Here is a 19,901-nt window from a genome sequence, read left to right as displayed (position 1 = left end):
CCCGCATAACAGCCGTAAAATGCTGCTATAATTTCTTATTTTGTGAGGTTGATACCGGCAAAGCTGTCGGCACAACCCATCCTAAGTACTTATGTGATTTAGAAGCAAGACTTAGGATCAGGACATACCTTATTTTTAGAGCAAGACTCCAGATTCACTTTGATTTAAATGTTTTATATGTTGTACGTTCTCTATACAGTACTACATACCAAATAATGTGTTGTCTTTTATAATCTATAGAGTTTTCATCTTCGGGAGCTGGGGCTTCATCGTATGAAGGTTCATAATCATATATTGGAGTTCAATGCAAATTCTTGCCCTTTCCGCAAACTAATATTTCCTTTTAAACCCAAATGTGTAACCCATACACTTACATTAATGTTAGCAGCTGCGATGATACTTATGATGATAATTTTTAACAGTTTGGGCATTGGATCACGATTGCATGAGATTTTCTTTGACTTTTGCATGGCTTTACTGTATATTTCTGCATGCAATTGTTTAATTTATTCTATACCCCAACTTGTAGTACTAAAGATATATGCAGGAGCTTTGGAAACAGTGCTTGGTGGTTTGGGCCGTTAATGGCTTGCTGTGTTTAATGAGATCACATAAACAGATTTTATCTATGAAAACTATCACAGGCAGTATACATTTGCCTCAAATTCTGTGCCTGATTTCTCAAAGATTAAAAAGCTTTTCATAAAAACGGATGCAATATTAAAGATCTGCCTCTGAAAGGTACCCATAAAATCACTTTGTTTTCTCATCCAGTATTTAAAAATATGTAGTGCAGATTTATTAGCAGCACAGTTAAAAAGAAAATGATTTCACATTTCTGTGCTGAATTGCCCTGAAAATTTAATTATGCAACAGTAATTATACTGTGAAATTTTCTAAGAAACCTTTGCCTGATCAGTGAATACTTTAAAAAAGGAATTATGTTTTTTTTATATATAAAAAAGCGTGTAACTTTATATTTGCCTGACATCAGCACATTTACTTGGAGAGAAGATTATATATTTTTCACATTACAAAGAATTGTGGGATGAGAGTGATTCATACTTCTAATTCTACACTACTACAGAAATAATGTGAATAAGATGGTTGGGTGAAATACAGGAGGGTGCACCTGCACTTTTATTAGTGATGTACAATAGGGATTTTATCATGGCAAACATAGGAGATTATATTGTGGCAAATGACACCTGCTGAACTTCCTGCTTCTGCACAACTAGTGACTACAGGAGCCCCAACCTCCTTTGCATCTGCCCACCCTAAATGCAAAAAAAGGAAGAGTTCTGAATCTCACTTCTTCGTAGACTGCTCTCACTCTGCAGTTTGGAGAGCAGCTGTGGTTGTGTTTCTAGGGGGCTATGAGTTGGTTTGGATATTTGTGCCCAGCATTTAACAGCAACTGATTCTACTAGTCTTCTGCTGCAACATCTGATACAATTAAATAACTCAATTATTACAACCGTGTACTGATCTACGCTAACCTTTCACCTGTGACTGTAACAGTAGTTTAGATAGAATGTGTGACTAATATCTCTTTTCAGTTTTATTAATGTGTGAAAAGCAGTCATGCATTAACGTTTCTGATCAGGAACTAAAGAAGAGAGAAAAGCACAGTGATGAGAGAACTATGAGTATAGCTGGAGTTTTTTCTGGATGTTTCTTTCTGCAGAGGGATCTACACTGATAATAACAGCTGTCAAAGCTCTGGTTGTGCCTGTAGTTCTCTCCTATGCTTACATCGCCTTCCTTTGGCTCCTGAAAAAAGATGTTAATACAGGACACATATTTCTCAGTGCTATGGTTCTTTTGAAGGTCTCTTAGCATGAAGGTAGCACAGCCAGTTTATTCTATGGGGTTCTTTTCCCATAAAGTTTTGACTAAATTCAAATTTATGCATCACCGCTCTGACCCAGAGCTCTCCAGACACTGTCATGTGCAGTGGGCTCCTTTCATTGAAGTGTATGGAGACATCCTTATGTATCCACAAACATGTCTTGCCATATATCCTGCTCACTCACTGCTCTTTTGCAGGAAGCCAAATTTTTGCACTGTTCCTGTTTGGGAGGCTAGATTTTCCCGGGGACAGATAGTTCCTTACCCCAGTGCACCCCAGAGGAGGGGGTGGGGAAACTGTGGCCTCAAGATGTTGCTGGACTACATTTCCCAGCATAACTGGGACTGAGGGTATTTGGAGTCCAACAACATGAAGAGAACCACAGGTTGGTCACCGTGGATTAGAGATGGCCCAGTCACAAAGAGTTTATGGGTCATGGTTAATCTATTGAGAGATATTCCCGGCACTTGGACTTTCTTTATACCCATAGAATAAAATGTTCTTATTTGACTAACAACTAACATTTAACATTTTAGTTTGCTGCATCCAGAGTTAATGTTCACACCCTCTTAAGGTAGCCCCTAATACAACATGTTTTAATCATGATGTTTGCTTATCAGTAAATACCGGAGAGACAGAAGTGGGCTTCTTACCAACATTTGGGCCTTGTTATCTAAACCTTTATGGAAGTCCAAGAGAATATACTGGATTCCCAGATCCATACGATGATCTAAATTCTGGAAAGGTTTGTTTATCTTTTGGAATATCTCTTAGTCAAAATATCTGCTTTTTGCTGTTCTCTTGCTTCCACACAATGTCAGGAGAAAGAATGTCGCCAGGGAGTTCACCATTGAGAATATAGTGTTATGACTCCTTCACCAGTTGTCCTTTTAAACACTCCATCACATGTATAAAATAATGTGTACCTTTTAAAAGAATTTGATTTGGTGATGTCATTTTCAAGCAACAATAGTACCGACTCTCAAAACACAGTGTTTGTAGTCTTCAAACATAACGTGCAAATTGTATTGGTGCTAAAAATAAAATATTGTTATTTCTCTGGTACCAAAAACCACTGTGGCCCTTTGTAACATGCACACCTTGCAAAGTCTAGTCCATCTTTAGGCCCTGGGCATGCAGAAACAGGATTGGGAGATTCTCACACAAATTGCTGCTTGCCTCTCTCCCCAGCAGCTAAGATTGTGCGTGCTTAGGTCTGTAAAGGAAGCTCAAATTACATCAACCAACTGTTTGGAGGGCACAAAAACAGCCTGGATTCAATCTTCCCACCCCTTCCTGCCAAGCAGTTAATTGGCCCGATTCCAGCTGCCTGAGAAGAAGTGGTTCTGTTTTACTTACTTTAATGACCTTATTGCTTTTAACTGAGCTTATTTGTAACTCACCCAGGGATCTTCAACATCTCACCCAGGAATGTAATCAAACAAATAAACAAATAAGCTCAAGATCAATATTATAAAATTGTATCCAATGACCCATGTTTATTAGTTTCAGTAGAAAAACTGGGATTGTTGACTTAAATTATGTCGGGGGGGGGAGTCTATTTTATTGTGAGATGTGATAAAGCATGCAAATTGGAGGGTGCAGATGATACTCACAGTTTAAAAGAATATACTAGCTTTGCAGCTTACATACTATAGATTGAAGTATTGCGTTTGTGTTTCAGGGAGAGGGGGTATCTTACAGAGGCCGGATCCTGGTTGAACTAACCACGCTGCTTGACAGCAAACCCCTTTCTAAAAAGATTGAAATGATACCCAGTGATGATGTACTAGTGGTTGAGGTAAGTGCTGTTTTGTTCCCCGATATGTGAAATATGAAATATTTCAATCTTGCTCCTTTTGGGCAAGGCCCACCTTACAATCGGAAGTCCTTGATCTCATAGGGTTGTTAGGTGAATCACACGCCTAGACATATCTTTGGAGCGGGCAGAAAAGAATACTATGCCTCCTTTTGCATTTATTTTCCACATACAGTGCTACCTAGGGTTACAGATGCTTCAGGTTATGCGTTTTCGGGTTGCACACCACGCCGAACCCGGAAGTGCCAGAACGGGTTACTTCCAGGTTTCGATACTCACGCATGTGCAGAATCGCGACCCTCGTATGCGCAGATGTGGCGCTGCGGGTTGCGAACACTGCGGGTTGCGAACGTGCCTCCTGCACGGATCACGTTTGCAACCCAAGGTTCCACTGTATTGGTAGCCAGCAAATCATTTAAAATGTGTGGTTTCGTTTGACATTTAATGTTTCTCCACACTGGTAAATGTGTGTGTGTGCCAACATGTATTTTAGGTGGGGTTTTGCTTCAAAAATTAAACCACTGTTTGTTAAACCACTGTTCTTGTTTGAACCTACAGAAATATCAGCGGAGAAGAAAGTACAGCCTCAGCGCCGTGTTCCATTCCGCCACCATGTTGCAAGATATTGGCGAAGCCATCCAATTTGAAGTCAGCATAGGGAACTATGGCAATAAATTTGATACCACCTGCAAACCGCTGGCATCAACAACTCAGTACAGTCGGGCTGTATTTGATGGTGCGTATTACTGCTACGCAAAGCTAGCAATAAAGACATATTTGGGTGGGTGGGGGCTGTAACTTTTAAATCTGTACTTATGATTAGGTAGAGCAAGGCAGATTTTGGGTGCCATTGTAGGGCATCAGGTTATTAGTTATTTATTTTTAGATATATATATATCTAATAACCTGAGATATTCATTTGCATTTTCCACCTTAGGCAGAAAAATAGCTTGCCCAGTCTTGGTTGAAATAATGTGAATAAAGATTGTTGAAATCCAACAGCTATACTGTATATATTTTTGTAAGAAGACATATTCCCCCAAATAATGTGCTTATTTCACTCCAGGAAACTTCTATTACTACCTGCCATGGGCAAACATGAAGCCAGTGGTGACACTTACTTCATATTGGGAGGATATAAGTCATAGACTGGACCCTTTGAACCTTCTTCTTGCCATAGTGGAAAAACTGGTAAGTTAATCACAACTGTTTCTCTTTCCCATAATTCATATATACAACATAGTTGTGGCTGTATATAAAATAAGTAAGTAAGTTATAAAGCTTCTTCTTGGATTTGTATTCTTGCATGCAGCAATGTAATCAAAACTGTGGCCAAAACTGGGCTTCTGGTTTCACAGCAGGCAGAATTTCAGTCTCGTCCAGTGAAAAATGCAAGAAACATGTGTTTTTTTGTGATGTAAGCTGCATAAAATACAGCTGCAAGGCTGTTAACTGGGTCTGGACATTATGAACATATTATGCTGATGCTTCATGCATTGCACTGGTTCCTGGTCCATTTCCAGGCACAGTTCAGAGAGCTGGTTCATGACATTTAAGTCCATTACAGCATGGAATGAGGGCACTCAAAGGATCACTTTTCTCCACATATGGCAGTGTATTAACAGGCATATGCTGGGACTGTTGATCTGATAAGTACACCATCACAAGCCATTTTCCAGGTGTCCCCATTATCTGAGGTGCAGTGAGCAGATACCTGGGTAAGGTCCTTCTGGAAAGTGGCTCCCCATTTGTGGAATTCTCTCTCTTGGGAGGCACATGCCATGAGGTCAGGCTTGATGTCAGCTGAATAACTCTCCCCGCCCCCAATACCTTTAATACAAGTTTTTAACCTTCCTGAAAGTTTTAAAGAAATTATCAGTGCGGACTTCTCCACAATTTTCCTACAGCAAAGACAATTATAACAACAGTCACAGCAGTATAAATTCTTATACCAGCATGAAAACAGAACAAAACCATGCCAAAGGTATTTGGTATAGTTTTAATGTGTATTTTGTGAACCACTCTGGTATTATGAATATGGTATATGAGTATTTGAAAATGAAAATAAGTAACAAATGAGGCTTAAGTTAGTCACAATGGCTAGCTTAAGCCCCATTGATTTCAGTGGGTCAGCTCTGAATATGTCTAAATCTGGATCCGACTATGTGTTTGGTGTGCTTTACAAATAGTTTTCTATAACACCGATAAGAGAATCTCACTGGGGAAGAAGGCTGCAAATGAGTACCACATATGGACTTACCCAACTCTTTAAATCCATAGCAAACGAACCTGACAGCCTTAAAATCAGGAATACAAGCAAAGGTTTCAGAAAACCAGTTGACTGAAACGTGGCTGAAGCTAATAGATGAGCTTATGGAGGACCTGAGGTAAGTTGCTCTGTATCTTCCCTCTTCACAACTGCCCAGAAACTCAGTATTCAGAAATTCAGTGCTGCTTACAGAGATTGGTTCCTTTTGCTTAAGAAGTGGCCCAGTTCCTCAGGGAGGGAGCAAAACCCCTGAGCCAGAGTCTCTTTGGGTCCATGGTGCCTTACACACCAATGTTTGTGATGTTATTTTAAAAACTGACTTCAGGTTTCACAGCCGTTCCCACAAACTGTTGGTTGATTGGTATGTTTGTTACTAAGAAAGCCTACTCGTTTCTTCTTTCAGCAAGGAATTCCCAAGCCAGCAAGGCAAACACAATGTCACGGTCCTCGATACACAGATCTACAAACTGCGGGAGAAATCGATCAGACAGATTCAGGAGGCAGCTCTGAAAATGAGGAGCGAAGCCACAGATATCAAGGCCACACTGACAGAAATTGAGGATTGGCTGGAAAAATTAATACTGCTATCTGAAGAGGTTGTTCTCTCTGTATTGATAATGGGCTAACTTTTTCTTTCTTCTGAGGGTCGCAAGCTAGCGGTGGGCATTGCTAGTACACAAACAGGCAGACAGGTACATAGAGGCCACATGCTTATCACTCATACAGGCAGGAGGGGGACAGGCTCCAGCAGGCAAGCAGAAGCAAACTCGCACATTCAGGCAGGCAGGCAGACCAGCAGTGCCCAGTGTTTCTGCTCCCCACTACAGTGCTAGTTTCAATATTGTATCGTGGAGAAAAACTGAAGCATTTTTGCCTCCCCCATCAGCGTTCTTGTCCTACCCCAGGACTATAATAGGGAGGACGCACAAAGCTTTTCCAAGGTCTTCTTACCTTGCAAATGTGCCTCTTCACCCTCTGATCAGGAGTTACTGCAAGAAGTAAATCAAGAAAAAAGGAAGGAGTCATAGGCAATGCCAAACCATAGTTAAAACAAACAAAGGTTTGTAAGAAAACAACAAGCCATGACGTCTTGTTAGTAAGCAAACCACAGTCAAAGGGCTGGTCAGGGTTTAGACAGCCCAACAAACCGTGAATTGACAAACCGTAATTTATTAAACCATGGTTTAGCATTACATGGAAACTAGGCCATACTGAGGTCACCTTTTGAGGATCTGCATGAGTCACCTGGTATTTGAGCTGCAACTGGTAGTGACAGGAAAGGCAGACTTTTTGGAGGTGGTAGCTGCTTGTGGAATTGCATTCCCAGGGCAACTTACCAGAAGAATAACACTGTAGATACAAGGTATTCTGTGACTCATGTGTCATGGTCTTGAAATAAAAACATTACATTCTCCATATTCTATTCCCATATAGCCTATAGTTGTGCTGAAGACAGAAACTCTTGTGTATTAGAATGTTTTTGCCTGTTGTTTTACATGTTTAATACAGCCACCCACGTCAGAGACCTGGGATTGGCTGTAACTCCCTTTTGAGTGCACACTCAATAACAAACTTGGACAACATATGAAACATACCAGAATGTCTGCTGACCTGCCATATCTTTTTGTTACTGTATAATGTGATATAATTCTTTAGAGCAAATTATCTGTAGTGCCTTCCCCCTCCCCCATAAATGTGAGTCTACAAATGCCTTTAATAGGAAATAATGTTGTTTTGCACAAACTTTGTCTCATTTCTCCTCTCATTGCAAAACAACAGCCACAGAACAGCATGCCTGATGTGATCGTTTGGATGATCCGGGGGGAGAAAAGGCTTGCCTACGCTCGCATTCCTGCCCATGAGGTTTTATATTCCACAATTCCTGGGGCATCTGGGAAATTTTGTGGGAAGTCCCGGACCGTCTTCTTAAAGGTAACCTAAGCCAAACACTTGTCTGCCCAACATGGTTAGGTCTCCAGTGCTTGTTCAAATCTGTGGCCTGGAGAGCAGTCCTTTTCAGAGTCAGTCTGGTACAGAATGCCACTACTGGAAATACAGTAGTCCTGGCAGAGATGCTTGAAAGCGTCTGAAAACTGAAACACTGAAATAAATTTATGCTTTCCATGTACATGCACACAAACTGTGTATGGATCTATTTCCTCTTAATTTGCAATAACCAAATGGATCGTGATAAATAAAATAAATAAGCAGAGGCTTCAGAGTCCAAAGGCTCTCATCTATCAAGGAAGGGGCCTGCTTGTGTCTTCTCTGTGTGTTTTCACCAGTGGTGGGCAGGAGGCAGAGGCAGTTGCATTCCGCCGGTGGCAGAAATGCTGTGCTCATTGGGACAGGGTGCCGAAGAATTGATGCTTTTGAATTATGGTGCTGGAGGAGACTCTTGAGAGTCCCATGGACTGCAAGAAGATCAAACCTCTCCATTCTGAAGGAAATCAGCCCTGTGTGCTCACTGGAAGGACAGGTCCTGAAGCTGAGGCTCCAATACTTTGGCCACCTCATGAGAAGAGAAGTCTCCCTGGAAAAGACCCTGATGTTGGGAAAGATGGAGGGCACAAGGAGAAGGGGACGACAGAGGACGAGATGGTTGGACAGTGTTCTCGAAGCTACCAGCATGAGTTTGACCAAACTGCGGGAGGCAGTGGAAGACAGGAGTGCCTGGCGTGCTCTGGTCCATGGGGTCATGAAGAGTCGGACATGACTAAATGACTAAACAACAAACAGAGGTCGGAGGACTTCAGGGCTGCCACCGACCTGGAGCTTTCCCAAGCTCTGTCACCCCTGGTTTTGACTCCAGGCAGCGACCATTTTAGGTGCATCCAATTGATGTGCAATTGCCAGTGTGCGGGTCCTTTCAGACCCAGAGGAGGGGAGGCAGGGCAGGGCGGGGTGGTTTATGCACACTCCACCATCTGCACACGGGGTCAAGAACGAGACCCCCATGCAAAATGGTCTCTGCCTGTATTCAGGAGGACTGCCTTTTTCCAACCTGGCTTTGCTGAGATGGGTAAACACACAGTGTCTTTGCCTCAGGTGGGACTTGATGATTCAGTCAGTGGTGGCCATTGAAGCGGTTTGCCAGGTGAAACCTGTACAGCATGGCAGAATAGAGGAAAGAGGGCTTCCTGCCTTTAGCTGGGAAAGACGGTGGTAGAAGTGCATGTGTATACGACAGCCGCTGCCAGTGCTGTGCAAGCAACAGTTGCTGATTCCTGTTTAGGGAAGTTTTTGATGTTTGATGTTTTATCATATTTTTAATATTCTGTTGGGAGCTGCCCAGAGTGGCTGGGGAGGCCCAGCCAGATGGGCAGGGTATAAGTAATAAATTGTTGTTGTTGTTAGTCATTCTGGCATGGGCACAGGCTGCCAATGTCGTTAGGGTCAGTGGCCATATGCTTGCATGGTTGTGTCTGCATCACTCACCACCTTCCCATGCTGAACAGTAAGGTTAGAAAAGCTCCTATCCTTCTGGCACCATGTTGTGCCTCATTAACTGGCACTGCTTTCATTCATTCCTATCTTCTCTCATGAAGACTGCCTGCTGTAGCTCTGCGCAGAGTCACAGAATAGGCTTATCTGTTCCAACCTCCTGCCCGGTGCAGGAAATTCAGAGCTGGGGCATCCCCAACATATGGCTGCCCATCTTTGTGTGAGTCATTTTTTGGGGGGTTGACCTCTTGTAGTCAGGGCTCCCTCTCCCACTATCTGTAGTGGTGGATACACTCATGCAAACATCCATCACACAACTGCTTTTCAGACCACTTATGGCGAGGAAATACTAACGACTGGTACTGCCAAGTTCTCAGAAATAGGCAGGAGTAAACACATTGTTAGATAAGAGCCAAGAACGGAATAACAGGAAAAGAATTAACAATCTGGCTGTGATTGTCTCCTAAATGTAGGGAAACTGCTCTATTTAAAAGTTGGTTTGGGGACACTGCTGAATTTTCAACACCTTAACTTTTCCTACCATTATGAAGTAACCTCTGGCACAGGAAAATGTTGGCCAGGAACATACATGCCAATAAGCTGTCACTGGGGCACAGACTACAAATATTTCTATTGTATATCTTTTGTTAGTCCTTCTGACACATCGGAAAGTAACTGCTTTTGTGTATGTGTGTGTTTTGTTTAGTATCCACAGGACAAAAACAACGGCAACAAAATACCCGCACAGTTGCGAATTAGTTTTTGGCTTGGCTTGAGTGCAGTAGAGAAGAAGTTTAATAGCTTCACAGAAGGAACATTTAGCGTCTTTGCTGAAATGGTATGTGCAGTAAAGATTACTATTTAAGATAAGGTCCCAGGGATTTATTTATTTATCTATTGCATCTTCCCCAAAGAATTGTAATGGTACAGTCCACCAGGAAGTTCTCCTGCACAAGCACCATTCAAATGAATGGGAGTCATGCAAAAAGCGCACCCATTTCAATTGTGCTGGTGCAGCTCCCACTCATTTCACAGGTGTGTGCAGAGGAGAGCGTCCCAAGGGTTTGTGCCCTAAGATGCCAGATCAGATGAACATGAGGACCTTTGCCCCAGCAGTCCCGTCAAAGAGAAGAGACTTTTGTATCACTTTTAACACCTGTGGTTCCTTTGGTGCCGTAATTAGCATTTTCAGGCTATTTTAAAGGCACTCTCTCAAAATTTCAAATGTGCCCAAAAAAATGTTAGCCTGGTGTAGGCAGTGCTGACCCAGAGGAATCAGTTGTCTAACTCAGCAGAAGGCTTCATATACTGTCAGGAAGATAGATATTTAATTTATGAAAACTTTTTTCTGCAGTCTGTGCAGTTGCTTTATTTTTATTTTATTTTACTTTCTCAACAGTATGAAAACCAGGCACTTATGTTTGGGAAGTGGGGAACTTCCGGACTCGTTGGCCGCCACAAGTTTTCCGATGTCACAGGAAAAATAAAACTGAAAAGAGAGTACTTTCTGCCTCCCAAAGGATGGGACTGGAAAGACGACTGGTTCATTGATCCTGAAAGAAGGTCAGTTTTTTGTTTGGATTCCTCTAAAATAAGACAAAGGGAGGGGCTTATGTAATTTCCCACTAAGGAAATTTCAAAACTCTTGCTAAAAGAGAGGGAGGCAATAAAATGCCAAGTTTCAGTACAAAACAGCTCCATTAGGAATTCCCAAGTGAAGATGTTTATAGTTGTCATGAGTAACAGTGGAGTCAGTCCTGTCTTTGGATATGTCCACGCTGGTAATTTCATTAATATAACTTTACTGACATCTTTTGGGAGGCAAGGCAGTCTGTGCTACATTACAGGATGTGTCACTATTTTATAGACCATTTAAAAAAGAGGAACAGCATTTCAACAAGCTTTTACACAGTTAGTCTGGACAGATGTTTCATACTTCCTGGTTGTGTCCCACCCTTCCTCTTTAAACAAGGTGTAAAGCACACTCAAACTATGCTCCATACCAGGCATAGGCAAACACGGCCCTCCAAATGTTTTGGGACTACAACTCCCATGATGCCTAGCTAACAGGACCAGTGGTCAGGGATGATGGGAATTGTAGTCCCCAACCATCTGGAGGTCCAAGTTTGCCTATGCCTGCTCCATACAGAATACATGCTTTTCTGACACAGTGGTTCCTCATCAGGTTGGAAGTAGCTTTGATATGCGAGGCTTTCTCAGTGACCTTGTGGTAATCAAACTCTAATTAGTGCTTGGAGCAAAATATTTATTAATAATATCCCACTCCCCAAATTTCAAGGAGCTCATCGTTCCTCTCTTTTATGCTCACAACTACCCTGCAAATTAGGAATGGCGACTAGCCTAAGATGACCCGGTGATACTCTGTGGCTGAGCAGGGATTTGAACCTCTGAGGCGTAAAGAATAAATCTTCTGTAATAAACCATTATGAGGATGGTGGCGATTGGAGCGCAAGATTACAGCCTTAAGATGCTTTCCGCATCTGAGGTGAAATTTGCTCCAATCCAATTCGCGGTACAATTTGGGAAATCTGTGCTGTCCGGAATGTTCATTCGCATTGAAGTGCCTCTCAAATGCTATTTCAAAGGAAAGGGAAGCCTGATGGAAAGACAGGTTGAGGTAATAAGAAGCAGCCTTTCAATGGGCGGAAAATATCTACAAACTGTATTTTGGCCAACAGATGGCAGTATAGAACAGTTGTAGCCTCTTTTTGATCCCCACTATAAATAGCTGAGTATCTTTTGTATGAGGTGTTTTCCTCTGTTGTAGTAGCATTTTTTATAACATTGCATATATGTGTTTATTTTGTGTGTGTTTTTCAAAGGCATATATTAATAAGAGTGTGCTACATCAGTGATAATGCGCTTTATGGAATAATGTGATCCACTGTACCATGGAAGAAACAGTTTACAGTTCTGGCTGCAGATCATTTATAGCTCATTGTAAATTCAGTGCCACAAATGATTCCTGGCAGCCTGCTTAATTGCCTTCTTCCTCCATTTCTTTATCTAGACGATGCCTAGGAGACAGGAAAGGAATAATAGTTTCCAGATTGCAACTATGCATTTCAGCACTTTGGAATAGCTTCGTGATTTCAAAATATTTAAAAATGGTGCCACTGATTCCTACCTAGTGAGACTATTTACAAACTGCCAACGTGGTTTGGACCAAGTCCAGCCATGCAGAGAAACATCCTTTCCCCCCAAATAAAGTCTTTACCGGAGTGGTTAGCATTGGCCCGGGTCACATTGGCGACCCCAATTAGCTAACACCCTTAGGTAGACTCCAACACAGTCCACTTTCTCCATGACTGCCACCCTGGTAAACTGTGGACCTGGCTATATGTTGTGTTAATTGTTGTGCTTAGCAATTAGCTGTGCTGCAATTAACAATAGAAAATCCTAATACAGATTCCACAGACACCCTATTCTAATTGCAGCATGAGGCCTTGTTTCCAGTGGGATTACAGCTGAGAAGGTAAGGATTAAACCTCCCTTCCTCACCACATGTTGTGGTCCCAATAAAAATTAGGATTATTATTATTATTTAAAATACCCAGATGTGGCCTACAAGGGTGTCAGATCTGTCAGCCTCTTCTCCTAAAGCTCTCCTCTAACACAGCCCAATGGATCAAGACTGTAAAATGAAAAAACTACCGTATTTTTCGCCCTATAGGACGCACTTTTTTCCCTCCAAAAATGAAGGGGAAATGTGTGTGCGTCCTATGGGGCGAATGCAGGCTTTCGCTGAAGCCTGGAGAGCGAGAGGGGTCGGTGCGCACTGACCCCTCTCGCTCTCCAGGCTTCAGGAAGCTATCCACAAGTCTTGCAAGCCCGGCGGGAGGTCCCACGGGCTCGCAAGGCTTGCGGGCAGCAGCCTGCAGCCCAAAAGCTCGGGGGACAGTGGGGAGGCGCAGTGCCACCACCCCGCTATTCCTCGACCTGGTCTGGAGGCTGGGGGGGGGGAAGCAAGCTTGCTTCTCCCCCCTGCCAGCCCCACAAGCTCGGGGGATAGCGGGGAGGCGGAGCGCCGCCACCCCGCTATTCCCTGACCCGATCTGGAGGCTGGCGGGGGGGAGAAACAAGCTTGCTTCTCTCCCCCCCCCCGCCAGCCCCACAAACTCGGGGGACAGCGGGGCAAGCCGCTGCCCCACGGAGGCTAGAGAGGCTGTCCCTGAAGGCAGAAGAGAGAGACTGAGCGCTCCTTCTCCCTCTTCTAGCTTGGGGATGGCTGCGCAAACCTGGGGGGGAAATAAAAAATTTTTTCCTTGATTTCCCCCCCAAAAAACTAGGTGCGTCCTATGGGCCGGTGCGTCCTATAGGGCGAAAAATACAGTATGTTAGGGTTTTCATTGGCTACAAACAAAGGAGAAATTTGATTCAATATGCAATTAAAACTGAATCTGTCAAACCCCCACTTTCTGAAACACACATATGCACACACATCCAACTTCTGCACTACAGTTCTCCAACTAACCAGTGTTTACAAAAATGCAGATATTGGAGGAAAATGTGCATAAAAATAAAGATATTTGTGAAAATGCCATACGCAATGCATTATATAAGGGGAAAGTGCTTGCAAAAGAGCATACGTTAGACAAAGTGCATTTTAAAAGGTGTTTCTCAGGAGAAATTCACACTAAAATGTTGAACAAGAAAATTGCAAATTGCTGCCAAATGTAGGGAACTGAATTTAGGACTAGAAAAAATACGAGAAAATGGGAGAACCAAAATTATTATTTATTACTATTCATTAAGTTTGGATACAGCCCTTCATACACAGATCTCAGGGTGGTTCACAACATAAAAAATAAAAACACAAAATACAGAATAAAAACAAGAACACACAAACCAGTAAGTCCCCCCCACACCTTTAATTGGCAGATCCTTCCATTCCTAGCTGCAAATATGCTCTTAACTGTGATAAGCCACCATGAATAAGCCACAAGAGCACATGCTGCCTTTTGCTCCCTTCCTGGAAACAATTTTTGCCTCTCCCTGCATTAACCTGTAAGCATTTCATTGGCAGCAATGTTGACTGCAGTCAGAGCTATGTAAAAGTTCTCACTTAATCAGGGTGTCAAACTGGCTTCAAATCCTGGCAGCTGGAAGAAAAATTAAAAGGTTTGATCACATGACACTTACCCACATGGGACCATGTGGCTTGTTTGAACGTTCTTCTAGCTCTGTGGCAGCTGCTCGTGGATAAGTGGTTCCTAAGTGGTTGTGGGACTCTGGGAAATGGATCTGGCAGATAGGTCAGATCCTGAATTCCCGAACCCCAGTGAGTCACTTTGACAGGTGGGCACAGCATGATTCTGTCAGTGCAATGTGTCCAGTGAACGTCTTTTGGCACCTAACAATAGTTGGAAGGTCTGCTTCTGGTTTCACAGCTTGCTGACGGAAGCAGATGCTGGTCACACTGAGTTTGCTGATGAAGTGTATCAAAATGAAAGCCGCTATCCTGGAGGAGAATGGAAAGCAGCTGAAGACGCTTTTACAGATGTGGTGAGGATCACGCTTTTGATGAGCCAATGTGTTTAATTTCAATAACCTCTCTTTAGGTTACAGCTGCAATGCATGTAAGTTAAGGCAGATTGTTAGTTTTCACAGCAAAATATACTTAAAATCCAAATTGCAGTATAAAAACAGAATGCATGCCGCTAAATTTAAAGCAGGCAATGGAGTGAACTGATCATACAAAGTGGAAGTGGAAATACAATTTTATAGCGTCTTCCCACTTCCTACAGAGGACGGCATCATTTCAGTAAAACAGGTACAACCTTTTGATCCACCAAGTCAAAGCCAGCCTATTAAGTACCCATCAGGGGCTCTGTATAGTTTCTGTGTTAGATGCATGCCTGGGATTGGAATAACAGACATTGCCAGCACCCAACAGGCCAAAATTCATGGCTGGTGTGCGGCATTTGGCTTGGTGGGCCCCAGGTTGTGCAGGCCTAGAGTAAAAACAACAAGGCTACTTTTGAGGGTCAACTTTTGTTGATCTCATGCCTCCAAAACAACAAAAAGTCTTGTACCATTTACATTTATTCCCACATCAGTTTTTGTGGACTAGATTTAAGTCTTAAAGGTTGTCCAAAAATTTTGTTTTGATTTTTGTGTGTGAAATCCTATTAAGTTTAGATGTGTGTTATGTGTAGTCATTACTACTTTTTAAGTATCACTACCTTGGAGTGTGTAAGTGTGTGTTGCCTTTTGTGTTTCAAAGAATGGAGAAAAAGCACCACCACCAGGTGAAATAACCTGTCCTCCAGGTTGGATGTGGGAGGATGATGCTTGGATATACGATATAAACCGAGCAGTGGATGAAAAAGGTAAGGGTTAGAATGGACAGAATACCTCTCGTGTCAGATTCTTAAGCCGTGGGCTAGCACCAGGCAACTGTTTCTGCATTCCAAATTGTTCTTTGAACTTCTGTTCCTCAAGATGCAGACCTCTACATGCTGCATGGCAAAATCTGTTTAAATTGGAGGAGAGTTGGCATGATGGCATGGGGTGAAGTGCCAGCTATTAGGGACAAATCAGAAGTCCTACAGTGTGACCCATAGGCATTCACAAACATCAATACATCAATACACATTTGAGCATCAATACACATTTGGTTTTGCTTATTCAGTATGTCCACCACTGTACCCCAAAGAAATAAGTTACATTAGTTTTTGTGTGATTTTTAGTCTAATCAAAATATTTAGAAAAACAGTATAACCTCTAGGAAATGTACAAGACACAGATGAACTGATGGGGGTAAATGGTGATTTTTTTTTCATAGAATTACACCAAGGAACTACACCAAGGTTAAGAAGCATGATACAATAAGTTATTTGAATAATTAGGGGTAGTGAATTAGTGTGGTTTGGCTTGTCAGAGCTACGAATTTGATAAATCAGCTACCATATTGGTCACTGAGTCAAAATCCTGTTATGGTAACCAGTGTATATTTTATCTGTGTTATTTTAGCTTGGGAATATGGAATTACCATTCCCCCTGACGATAAGCCCAAGTCGTGGGTTGCAGCAGAGAAAATGTATCATACTCATAGAAGAAGAAGGCTGGTTCGAAGACGCAGAAAAGATCCAAACCAAACAGTTTCATCAAGGGTAAAATGGCTAAATATAAATTGCAACCAAACATTGGCATTTACTAGAACGTTGTGCATGTTTATTTAGAAAAATAATGGTGTATCAGAAAATAAGGCATGCATTGATTACAGAGTTCATCATTAACCCTACATTCTGGCCATTGTGGATTGAGTTTTTGCAATTGTCTTCTAGGCAACCACACCCTATGAAGATCAAGAAGGATGGGAATTTGCATCACTGATTGGATGGAAATTTCACTGGAAGCAGCGCAGTTCCGACACTTTCCGCCGCAGGCGGTGGAGGAGAGAAATGATTCCTTCTGACACATGTGGTTCATCAGCCATCTTTAAGCTGGAAGGCGCTCTTGTAAGAAAGAGGAACTTAACTTGCTGGCTTGTTCATGCTGCTTAACTTCAGGATTAATTATTATCTCAAAGTTAAATGAGAATCATCAAGTGGAATGGGCTGTAGCTCAGTGGTAGAACACCTGCTTTTCAAACAGAAGGTTCTGGGTTCAATCCTTGGCTGGTAGGGCTGGAAGAGACACCTTTGGAAATCATGGAGAGTCAGTGTCAGTTAGGGCTCACCCAGAATCACTCTTGCCCTGCCACTTTCCCCTGGGAAATCCCCATCTTTACCACTGATTTAAAGCAAATGTCAATTGTGTTTTCTCTGGATTGATGTTTGCTCCAATTTGTTGTTAAAGAGTGAGTTTTCCAGGGGAAGTGATGGAGTAAGGGCAAAACTGTTCATAAGCAGAAAACTGCTCAGACGCGTACTTTCTAGGCACAGGACAAGTGCAAGTCTGAATGAGCTCTCAGCGTAGATAACCCTGAGGGCTTATCCACACTTTCCTTTCCTCTGCTCTTTCCAGGCACCGTCCGTGATTTAGAGCCCCATGTCCGAGTGAGCCACAAAAACCTGCTCTTTAAAGCTCAACCAGAGCAAACAGCAGTCCGTGGAAAACCCAGAATGACTTTGTTCTGATTCAAAGAGCGGGTTTTCCCTGGGGGTGGGGGGAACCCTGCAAAAGGCTTGGATATTGAGCATTACAGCACAGGCCTGTGCTTGGAAAGAGCAGGGTGAAAGGTATGGCTAAGCCCTGAGTTAGATAAATCAATGGTCTGACTTCATGAGGCACATTTCTATATTCCTGCATTCTAAGTAGTACTTGAAGGTGTGGTAGAGTTTTCAGCAGAATGCCAAAATGCTGTAGATGAGTCTGTCTGCTGTAGAGAGAAAAAGGAATGCGACAGAGCTTGAAGTGTATTTATATTTTACCATAGCTGATGGAATAATTGAAAGCAATGTATAAGGAGAGGCTGTAAAATGCTGGATTATGTGAAGGCAATTAAATCAACTAATGCTTTCATCCGGCAGCTTGTAATAGCAATATAGAAAGTTCAGCATAAAGCAGGGCCTCCAGAATCCTGTTTTTTGACGTTTTAAAGTACGAATACTTACGATCATCCCAAGCTGTCTTCTCTCAGTCTTCTTCCTCCCAAACTACATGTGGAGTTAAACATGAGGCTTAACTTTTCATCTTTTCATGCAGTCTTTTGATGAACTTTTATCTAACAGCATTGACCTTGTAAGAATGTATTAATAATGGACAATTATGTCTAGGAGTGGTGGAAGGGATCAAGGAATAGAAATTGCTTATTTTTACTATTTATGATCATCAATTGCCTGTAGAAGTGAATTTCAGTCTCTCCCTTTCTTTGAAGTGTTCTGGGTGTGACTGGTTTAGGGTCCTGACATTACTCTTTTGAACCCACATGAGTGAATAAATATTAGTATACTTTTTAAAACAGCAACTACAACTCCTTCCAGGAATATCTGAATCAATAACTGGGCTTTCCGTTCAAGTTTTATAAATGAGAAACAATAATAATATGCATATAATCTTAGGGAGCAGATACAAGCATTGATGAGGGAGAAAAATCTTCTGAGAAGACCAAAGAGGCAGCAGCAACACGTATATTCGGTGCAAGCACTCCTATAATCTCTTGCAACTTTGACAGTAAGTTCATGTGAAATTCCTTATTTGAGACTGTATATTTCTTTAAGGTGCTGCAAGACTTTTTGTTCTGGCTGCATGACTAGTTTTCTAAAGGCTTTACCCTTTTCATCATCTGATACAGCTTTCTCTGTGTGATCAAAATATTAATAACTATTTTTGCCTCTCCATGGATCTCTCGTCCTTAACCACAACCTGTAACAAACCGGGACAAACCTTGGCTACAAAATGTGGTTAAGAAGCAGATACCTTAACCATGATTTTGGTTGCACAATAGGCTAAGCCAGTGATTCTCAGACACCTTCTCCCTAAGGACCACTTGAAAATTGCTGAGGGTCTTGGTGAACCACTTCATGATTTTTCTCTGTGTTGTAGCAATTGCAATGTGCTGTCCTAGGTGCTGGATGATTTTTAATTCTACTGCTTCTTTAATTTCTTACATGTTGTATTTCATTGCATTACTGTTTGAATTCCACCGAACAAATGAAAAACAATGCAGTATATAAGAAATTAAAGAAATAATAAAAAATACAATTAAAAATCAATGTGAATATTTAATGCATTGGATATGTCACCTCTCATCTTCAACCACTTGAACGAAGCTTGTGGACCACTAAAATCAGGCGGGGTGGGGTGGGGCCATGGAAAGCACACCAAGAGTCAAGTGATGGGAGGAAGCAGTGATGCTGAAGTTTAGAGCTGAAAAGGTGAAGTTGCTACAGCCTTCTGATTTAGCTGATTTTCCTTTTTCTTTTTAAGGAGTCTACAGTTACCACCTTCGATGTTATATCTATCAAGCAAGAAATCTAATAGCTTTGGATAAAGACAGCTTTTCAGGTACTTAGGATGGAGGTGGGGATCTATTAAATCCAAAGGACACATTTGTCTGCCAAAGCAAGTCCATTATTTTTTTTCCTGCAGCAGTTAGATTGAAATGTTCAAGGCTTTGGGAGTTTCTCTTGATTTTTTTTCATGTCCGCTCCCCAATCCCATTTTTTCTCCCGTAACCCTCTGAAAACCTGTCTCTTCAAAGAATGTATTTAACACCTTTTCTTGTTAACGACCAAAAAAAGTTAAATGAAATTAGATCCCTTGTTAAGAGGTCAGTGAGGATGGCCTCCATCTAACATTTTACATTGCTCTGAGCACTAGGTAAAGACAATTTGTACAGGAAATGCTAATACCCATAATCAGGTACCTTCTTCAGAGACACTGATGGTTTAAAAGTCTTTCTAATAGGAGGCCTAGAGCTCTTTAATCATTCACCTCTGCTTCATAATAAGGCCATAAATAACTACGTTTTAGACTCATGTCAGATCTGTGTGTTCAGTTTGTGGGATGTACTGTTTAAGTTGCAGGTGGAATGACTCTATTGTTCA

The 19,901-nt window shown here is 42.0% G+C and overlaps 1 protein-coding gene across 5 annotated transcripts in view; it reads left to right on the top strand.

Moving 5' to 3' along the window:
* The window catches only part of MYOF (myoferlin), a 76,842-nt gene that overhangs the window by 34,502 nt on the left and 22,439 nt on the right, over nt 1-19,901 (top strand). For all 5 annotated transcript variants that reach the window (XM_083614030.1, XM_083614029.1, XM_083614033.1 and 2 more), the window contains 16 exons: nt 241-279; nt 2,473-2,597; nt 3,537-3,653; nt 4,230-4,407; nt 4,738-4,862; nt 5,952-6,058; nt 6,344-6,536; nt 7,720-7,872; nt 10,091-10,222; nt 10,784-10,947; nt 14,796-14,910; nt 15,632-15,737; nt 16,381-16,520; nt 16,695-16,868; nt 18,414-18,525; nt 19,282-19,359. In XM_083614030.1, the coding sequence (XP_083470156.1) occupies nt 241-279; nt 2,473-2,597; nt 3,537-3,653; nt 4,230-4,407; nt 4,738-4,862; nt 5,952-6,058; nt 6,344-6,536; nt 7,720-7,872; nt 10,091-10,222; nt 10,784-10,947; nt 14,796-14,910; nt 15,632-15,737; nt 16,381-16,520; nt 16,695-16,868; nt 18,414-18,525; nt 19,282-19,359 (2,058 nt within the window). The remainder of the gene's footprint in view (nt 1-240; nt 280-2,472; nt 2,598-3,536; nt 3,654-4,229; nt 4,408-4,737; nt 4,863-5,951; nt 6,059-6,343; nt 6,537-7,719; nt 7,873-10,090; nt 10,223-10,783; nt 10,948-14,795; nt 14,911-15,631; nt 15,738-16,380; nt 16,521-16,694; nt 16,869-18,413; nt 18,526-19,281; nt 19,360-19,901) is intronic.

This window comes from Podarcis filfolensis, assembly GCF_964270895.1.
Source record: "Podarcis filfolensis genome assembly, chromosome: 5".
NCBI classification, from domain to species: domain Eukaryota; kingdom Metazoa; phylum Chordata; class Lepidosauria; order Squamata; family Lacertidae; genus Podarcis; species Podarcis filfolensis.
The sequence above is the reverse complement of the archived record's forward strand: the minus strand, read 5'-3'. Positions and strand labels throughout refer to the sequence as shown.